The sequence below is a fragment of the Podarcis vaucheri genome (assembly GCF_965113315.1).
Source record: "Podarcis vaucheri genome assembly, chromosome: 18".
NCBI classification, from domain to species: domain Eukaryota; kingdom Metazoa; phylum Chordata; class Lepidosauria; order Squamata; family Lacertidae; genus Podarcis; species Podarcis vaucheri.
In genome coordinates this window covers 12755327-12763851 of record NC_138756.1, presented here as the reverse complement: position 1 = coordinate 12763851, position 8525 = coordinate 12755327, and the positions used below count along the sequence as shown (strand labels likewise).

Here is an 8525-nt window from a genome sequence, read left to right as displayed (position 1 = left end):
CTCCTGATCGCCCTTCCATCACGGCGGGGCCGTTTCTTGTCATAACTGCGCATTTTCTCCCCGTTTCTTGAAAGGGAAGCCCTCTTTCTGCACCGTGTCCATGCTCTGCTTGCCTATTAGATTTCTCCCTCGGGGGGGCTCCCTTCGGGGACGGGACCAGTGGCAATTTAAAGGGCCCCCCTCTGCCTTTCACGGGGGTGGGGGGGCAGGCACAGTCCACATGCGGCCGAGGACAGGTGACTCGCCACCTGGGGTTCAGGGGGAGAAAGGTCCCCTAAAGGCGCAAACATTTCCCTCTGACGCCGCTGCCCCCCCAGGGGGAAAAATTGCTCTGTGTTTTGAATATTTATTTGTTTACTATGTGTACGCCCCCTTGAGACCCCCTTGAGTGCGAGAGTTGGCCCGTGCATAAATAAATGAATAAATATAGATATATATTGCCTTTTGCCTGGTTGCTGCGACTTGAGCAGGAAGGAATCGCAGCCAAGGAATCCGCCCCCCCCCCCGGGAAGAAGCTGCAGACCCTCTGGAACTCCCCACTGGCTGAAGGGGGGACCCCCAAACCCCTAATCCTGTCCCGGTTCTAGGGATTAAGAGTGCAGGAACAAGAGATCTTAAGGGTGCGGGGGGGGTGTCTTTTTGGGGGACGGAATCATGACCGAAGGACCTCTTCGCTGCGTCCGGAGTCAGAGCCCGTGCCTGGCTTGCAAAGCCAGCCCCCCAACCCGTGCAAGATCCGTGGGTCAAGGGGGGAGGCATTCACGGGGGTCGCAAGCAATAAAGGAGGCTCCCTGCTGACCCCAGTTTGCAGGATACTTCCTCTCTGCATTTTATTAGCTTGCCTGCGACCGGTTTACATGGTGTGCATTGGACGGGCTTTCGATTTCTGCCTGCGAGGGGCTCTTCTTGCCCCATGGCCATGGGGGGGGGCAGGCCCTGGGTTTCCGAGGGCAGAAAGCTCCCCGTTTCGTGGCACTGGCAGGAATTTCGAGGGGGTTGTCCGGTCTCACGCTGCTTCCTCTCACGCGGCTCCCCCCGCGTAGGTCTGGTAGACTCCGATGAGGGACGACGTCGTCCCCAGCAGCCCCACGAGCCACGGGGGGAACCTCCCGGCCCACAGCACCCCCGGGGGCAGCCAGTGGACGGCGTTGCAGAGGTCCGCCAGGTTGCCGGCGATGGTCAGGGCTTCGGCCCGGGCTTGCGCCCTCGCCCTCCGAAGGGAATCCTTGCTGCGGGGAGACGGAGGGAAGGGGGGGTCAGTTGGAAAGGGACCCCCAAAGCCCATCCAGACCAGCCCCTCCAAAGCATGGAAGTGTGGAGCTGGACTTAAGGGGCTTCAGGTTAGCCTGGACTGAGCAGAAGACAGCGCGTGGGGTTTTTTTGGGGGGGTATCCCATAACCAGAACGCAGGTGGCACTGTGGGTTAAACCATAGAGCCTAGGGCTTGGTGATCAGAAGGTTGGCGGTTCAAATCCCTGTGATGATGGGTGAGCTCCCGTTGTTCAGTCCCTGCTCCTGCCCACCTAGCAGTTCAAAAGCACAAAGTGCAAGTAGATCAATAGGTACCGCTCAGGCGGGAAGGTCAACGGCATTTCCGTGCGCTGCTCTGGTTCGCCAGAAGCGGCTTAGTCCTGCTGGCCACATGACCCGGAAGCTGTACGCCGACTCCCTTGGCCAGTAAAGCGAGATGAGCTCCGCAACCCCAGAGTCGGCCACGACTGAACCTAATGGTCAGGGGTCCCTTTACCTTTACCTATCCCATAACCAGGACGGAGGGAGGGGGGCCTCTCGCCTGCCGCAGGAATAGGGGGCCGGTTCCGAAATATTTGCCGTGAGAAACAGCTCCTACCTGGCCTGCTTCGGCCACCGCCTTCTCAGCTGGCACAAAATCCTCAGGGATCTGGAAATGGGAGGGTCAAAAATGAGCCTTTTGGTCATCCAGCCCAACCCCCTCGAACCCACAACTTGCAAGGCTCCACCAGCCAGCTGGAGGCAAGGAGCTGTTGCGCCCGGGGTCCCTTCTCTGCCCCCCCCGGCGTTCCTTACCGTGCGATTCCCAGCAGCAGGGAGGTCGCCCACAGCAAGGTGCTGAGCACCCACCACTTCCCCGAGTCGCCCCGGATGACCTTGGCGTCCGCTGCCCAGGCCAGGTGTTCACAGGGGTAGTAGAGCTGGTCAGCCACGTTGCTGGCCACCGAGAGCCAGCGGACGGCGGGGTCTTCCTCCTGGGAAAGGGGGAGAGGTTGGGTCCCTCGCGAGGAAGACAGGGGTCAGCGCTGCCCGCACAGGCCGGCAGCAGACTTTGGACGTCTTCCCTGGGGATACCACAACGCAAGGTGGTAGTCCCCATTGTGGGCAGCTGCCTGCCTCAGGGAAACAATGGGATTGACCTCCGTGAGGCCCAAGCCTGGTCTGGGGGTCCTGGGCTGCCCAGACGACAAGACCCCCTCGCTGATGGGGGGCCAGAGATCCCTGCATCGTAGGGGGTTGGGCTAGATGACCGCAGGGGTCCCAACTCTAATTTTTCTTTTCTTGGCTGCAAGGGTTGCCAGAAGGTGCCACCCAACTGCCTTAGGGACTCCATTTGTGTAGGGTTCCCCCCCCCTGAGCCTATTCTTTTCCCGAAGTATTCCACCAGGCTTCCCTTCTCCCCGATGGCGTCCCTTCCCAGGTGGACGAGCCCCACTGGCCCCCCACTTCCCTCTCCGGCCTGGGCCTCCAGCCTTCTTGACCATTGGCCTCTTGGTCCGCTTCAGACCCTGTCTTCGCCTGCAGCTAAGGTAAAGGTAAAGGGACCCCTGACCATTAGGTCCAGTCGTGGCCCACTCTGGGGTTGCGGCGCTCATCTCGCTTTACTGGCCGAGGGAGCCGGCGTACAGCTTCTGGGTCATGTGGCCAGCAGGACTGAGCCGCTTCTGGCGAACCAGAGCAGCGCACGGAAACGCCGTTTACCTTCCCGCCAGAGCGGTACCTATTTATCTACTTGTACTTCGAACTGATAGGTTGACAGGAGCAGGGACCGAGCAACGGGAGCTCACCCCATCGCGGGGATTCGAACCACCGACCTTCTGATTGGCAAGTCCTAGGCTCTGTGGTTTAACCCACAGTGCCACCCGCATCCCTTCACCTGCAGGGGAAACCCCTAATTCCCTTTGGGTTTGAGACCCCTTGGCTCCCCTCGCCCGGTTCAGGCAGCCAGACAAAGCCATTCCCAGGATCGGGGCCGCTGTCGCAGGCTGGCAGCTTCAAATCCAAGCCGGAGATAACCAGAGCATGCACCACTCTGGACGGACAGTCCGCGGGCAGCAAGGGTCTCATCCTGCGTCCCAGATGAAGCTGCCCTGGACACAGAACTGACCTGCGCCTCCATGGACAGCGGTGAGTCCAAAATGACCCCCGGGCTGTGCACCTGGTCCTTCGAGGGCACAGTCGCCCCATTCAGGACCAGGGAGTCCCCCACACCTGCCTGCCCCCTGCTTCTGTCTTGTCAGGATTCATCCTCTCCCCTCTTGCGACTCCCAGCAGTTCAGAGGCATTGGGTGCCTCTGAGCGCGGGCAGAGCGCTCAGCCAGCCCCGTGAGTCTTCGCCACTTCCAGGAATTGCTGCAGTTCCCTTTGGTGGCATCGCCTAGATGGGGTTCCTCGCCCTTGGGTGCCGGCCACCCCTTGCCGCTCTTCCTGGGTGGGGGCGAAGGTTCGCCCTCCAGCCACCCCCCTCGTGCCACGGGCGGTCAAAGGGCGCCGGGCACCCCCACGCCTTCTGCAGCTGCAAACACCTTGTCTGTGTGACGCATACTTCGGTCCCGTGCTCCTCCCGTGTTTGCGCAACTGAAAAAGGAGGAGTGTTTGCTCTGAAATCACATGGGGAAAGTCACTTTGCTCCTTCTAGGAAGCAGGGGGAACCGGCGTGGGCAGGATCTCTGCGGGTCCAGAGGGCGGGTGTGTTTTTGCTGCCCAAAAATATCCCTCCGATAAGCGATGGGTGGCTGGGGAAACCCGGTCAAATGGGCAGGGGTACAAATAATAAAAATCTATTTTATTATTAACAGGCCAGCCCTTCGAATAGAAGTTATTGACATGGATAGAAGTTATTGCAGCTGTCGTATAATATGGGGTTATCATCTTGATTGGAACGTAATGGAAACTAACAAGATTTTTGGAACGCAGGTATAAAGAAAATCATTCTAGCACGCAGGCGGGCCCCGCCTAAATTGTCAAACCCGTTCCGGGAGACCGTTTGACAACAAAAAACCAAAAGCTTCAATACAATAGGGAAACTAAAAAACGACACATTTGGCTGCCGAAAATGGTTCGGAAACCAGAGCGGTTGTTTCTGGGTTTCTGGCCTTCGGGAGCCAAAACGTTGACTGCATTTGTCAGATTGGTATTGACAGCTGCACTGCAATTTGGCGTCGTTATAACGAGGCTACCACTGGGTTGTAATTGAAAATTACTAGTAATACATATAAACAGGCCAGCTGTGCCACAGCTGCGACTCTTCCCAGTATACTGCCTCCAACAGGGGAAGGGACAGCATCGCTTTTGTGGTTCAACAACCTTCCCCAACCATTCCTCCGACCCCCTTTTAATGCTGAGAGCCCTGCAGCAGCAGCAGAATCGGGCCATCTGGAGAATCGTACAGCTGGGAGGGACACCAAGGGTCATCCAGCCCAACCCCTGGCAATGTGGGAATCTGTTTTTTGACCCCTGAGTTGTGCTCCTTTTTCACAAAAATGATATTTCCTGGTGCCCGTGCTTCCGAGCACAGCGCTTGTGCCGAGTCGGGACCCCAGAGGTCATCCATCCCAACCCGCTGCCGGGGAGGAAAACCACAGCTAGCTCAGTGTCGCCCGCACTGGCTGGCAACTCTCCTGGGTTTCAGGCTGGGCATCCTTCCTCAAATCCAGGCCCTCCAACACCTCCCCACTGCCCCAGGGTCACCCACCTTCGGCCCCAGGCCGTACTGGCGGCTGTAGGCGAGCATGGAGAGGTCGTCGAAGAGACGGAGGACGGTCCGGCAGTGGCTGAGCTGAGCCGATATCGCCAGGAGGCTCTGGCCGAGCGGGGACTCCGTGGTGTGGCTCCTGGCGGCCAAGGCCCCCCCTGCCAGCTGGCAGCCATAACCGAGGGTGCGGACCTGGCAGGAGGGAGGGAGACGAGATCGCGGTTACCTCTGCGCTTTGGAACACGGATACGCTGCTTCCATTGTCGCCGGGGGCTCCTTATTCAAAAAACATCACAATTGGGTATAAGATACGTGTTTAAACAATCCTAGAGTCGGAAGGGTCCCCCGGGGGTCATCCAGTCTGACCCCCTACAATGCTGGAATCTCGGCTAAAGCTCTGCTTCAAAACTTCCAAGGAAAAGGTCGAAACCCATCTGGGATTCAGCTGTCCGTTACTGGATACTACACTTATGGAAAAGTAAGCAAGACAATGTCGTTGTGATTCCTTCATTGGGGTGGGGGTTTTTTGGGGAGTGGGTGACTTTTAGGTGTGTTCCCCCCCCCCCCTACGACAGATGGACGAACCCAGCTGCTTCCTTAAAAAATAGAATAAAAATTAATTTTTATTAGATTTCCAAAACACCACAGATTTAAACTCAAATCAAGTATTCACAGAACGTCTTGGTTTCCTAAACTGATTTCTCTAAACCCATTTTTCCTGCTGCCTCGTATATCAACCTCCCATCTATCACACAATCACCTCCGACGCAATTACTGTATTTTTTGCTCTTCCAGACTCACTCCTAAAAAGTAAGGGGAAATGTGTGTGCATCTTATGGAGCGCAAGCAGGCTGCACAGCTATCCCAGAAGCCAGAACAGCAAGAGGGATTGCTGCTTTCACTGCATAGCGATCCCTCTTGCTCTTCTGGCTTCTGGGATTCAGAATATTTTTTTTCTTGCTTTCCTCCTCCAAAAACTAGGTGCGTCTTGTGGTCTGGTGCGTCTTATGGAGCGAAAAATGCGGTATTTTATTGTTTTCCTTCCGGAAACTGGCTTGGATCCGGACCCCCATTCTGCACTTTGTAAGGAATCGACCTTTTTCTCTGTGGCCCGTTGGAACTCCCTGCCAATGGATGGCGCCAGGCAAGGCGCTTTTGCCCTGCTGCTTCTGCCACCTGCCGAAAAACCTTTCCGTCTGGACGAGCCTGTCCAGACCTTTCAAATGCTGGCATTGCTGAACTATGGGACCGAAAGGGAGCCGGGGGTCATCCAGCCCTACCCCCTGCAAGGCACGAACTTTGCATGGGTTCATCTCTTGCTGCTCATTTCCACCGCCCAATTCCAAACAAAAGAAACCCAAATTTGCCCTAATAAATCTACCGATCCAGGTCCCTTCGTGGCCCCGCACATTCCTGGAAGGTTCACTTATGTTTAGCCAACATCTTTCGCAAATCTGGAGCAGGAAGGCGTGGGAGCGCCAGAAATTTGGGTTTCCCCTTCCTCCATCCAGTTTTTTTCGGTTTTAAATAGAACAAAATGTGTCGGTTGCCTCTCTTTTTTTAAGGCCACTGCGAGATAAGAAAGGAACAATTGCATTTATTTATTAACAACGATCGCATTCATTTATTTTTAGCAGGTGAGGGACAAGGTCAAAATTTAAAGTCGGACAAGGAAATGGTGTTTTTTTTATTTTATGCCTCTACCCGCTTTTGGACATTATGACAATTTCAAGTTTTCTCTATGCTCCGTTAGGAAGCAGGGGGGAACGGCTGCCAGTCAGAGCACGCAACACTGAGGCGGCCAGATCGGCGGTCCGACTGGACACAAGTTAAATCTGAACCATGAGGACTGGGAGCTTGATTTATTTCTAAGGGAAGGAGCGTTGCTTTTCTTATTAGGTGATTCTGAAAATCTAGTCTGCTGTCCAGGCCACGCCCACTACCCACTAGGCCACGCCCCTGCCTCTCTTAACCGTCTCATCCTTTATCAAGCCCGGCCCACTACGCCTTAAGCCCCGCCTGTATCAGGCTCCTCCCACTCCAAATAAGCCCCGCCCCGCTGCTCTCAACAGGCAGCCCAGTCCGCTTTCCAGGCCACGCCCACTACCATTAAGTCCCGCCCATACCAGACTCCTCCCACTCCAATTAAGCCCCGCCCACTGATCTTAACAGGCAGCCCAGTCCGCTTTCCAGGCCACGCCCACTACACACCAAGCCACGCCCATCACTCATTAAGCCACGCCCACGTCAGGCTCCTCCCACCCCCGCTGCTCTTGACAGACAGGCAGTCTGCTTTCCAGGCCCCGCCCGCCTCCCTTAAGCCCTTCCCTCACCGCGCGGTCTCTGCCCCGGTGCGTCTCCAGCAGCGCCACCAGCGCGCCCAGCCGGCCCTCCGCTCCCGCCGCCATGGCAACGCTTCCGGGTTCCCCCGCCCCCGGAGCCGCCCAATCACGCGCCGCCCTGGAGGAGGCGGGGAACTACAAGTCCCAGGAGCCCTTGCGCGGCGGTGGACGGGCAGCCGGAGGGGCCAAAAGCGGGCGCGAACGGAGGGAAACGGCGAAGGTCCTTAAAGAGAGAGAGAGTAGGAAGGAAGGAAGGATGAATGAATGGTTGGTTGGAAGGAGGAGGAATAGATATCACGGGGTGCTGGAGCCGAGATTGCTGCCTTGCGGCGGGTTGGGATGGATGACCTCTGGGGGTCCCTTCCAACTCTGCCATCCTGTGGTTCTTTGCTGCAACTGCTGGCCAGAAACGAAAACAAGAGAACTCCCCTCGTCTTGAGAAGCCGTTTCTCGCCTTTTGTGCAAATATCAGCCGGGCATAAGAATATATCTATTCCATTAGTTTCATTTATCCAGTGCTTTTTTTCCTTCAAACAAATGTCACGGGGTATAGTCTCATTTTGACTCGAGGAAATCACCATTTGGCAGTTCAAATCCGGGAAAAGAAAGACAGTAAATGGACTTATTTTGCTGACAGCTTTGCAAGGGGTTGGGCTGGATGACCACTGGGGTGCCCTCTCAGTTCTGTGCTTCCAGGTCCGGTCCTTTTGCTCTTTTGGCCAATGTCACAGCGAGACGAATGGCGCAAGCTTCCGGGGATCAGAGTCCGCTCCTTCCGGCGTTGTCCTCACTTGACAGGCGCCATGAAAAGTTGGCAGGAACCCTTTCCCAGGCATGGACAGAAAGAGAAAAAGCAAACAGGGAGGACAGAGGCCACAAAAGCCGAGAACGGAGCTCCAAAACAGCCGGAGGAATTGGAGAGATCGCAGAATGAGCCGATAACGAGGCTTTCTTTTTTATATATATAATATTTTTTTATTAATTTTTAGCATACAAAATTTTTTAAGACATACCACACAAATTATTATACATATGTCCTTGTTTGGACTTCCTTCAGCATCTCTGATAGCCTTCCGTCTTGATTATTTCTCCTGCAATTCTTAACTTCATCTTGCCTTGACCTTTTCTAACAAATCGTTTCTCCCTTCTGTTTAGCTTATACGTAAATCTGGCACTGGCATAGATAGATAGATAGACAGATAGATAGATAGATAGATAGCTGGATAGATGATAGATAG

At 55.5% G+C, this 8525-nt stretch overlaps 1 protein-coding gene across 1 annotated transcript; it reads right to left on the bottom strand.

The window, feature by feature from the left end:
• Positions 1-799: 799 nt before the first annotated feature.
• On the bottom strand, positions 800-7395 carry PEX11G (peroxisomal biogenesis factor 11 gamma). Its single transcript, XM_082206748.1, has 5 exons — positions 7279-7395; positions 4946-5137; positions 2047-2225; positions 1850-1900; positions 800-1229 (listed from the first exon to the last, which is right to left on the bottom strand). Exons 1-5 carry the CDS (start codon positions 7351-7353, stop codon positions 1022-1024), a joined length of 705 nt encoding a protein of 234 aa, XP_082062874.1. The 5' UTR covers positions 7354-7395; the 3' UTR covers positions 800-1021.
• Positions 7396-8525: the final 1130 nt, after the last annotated feature.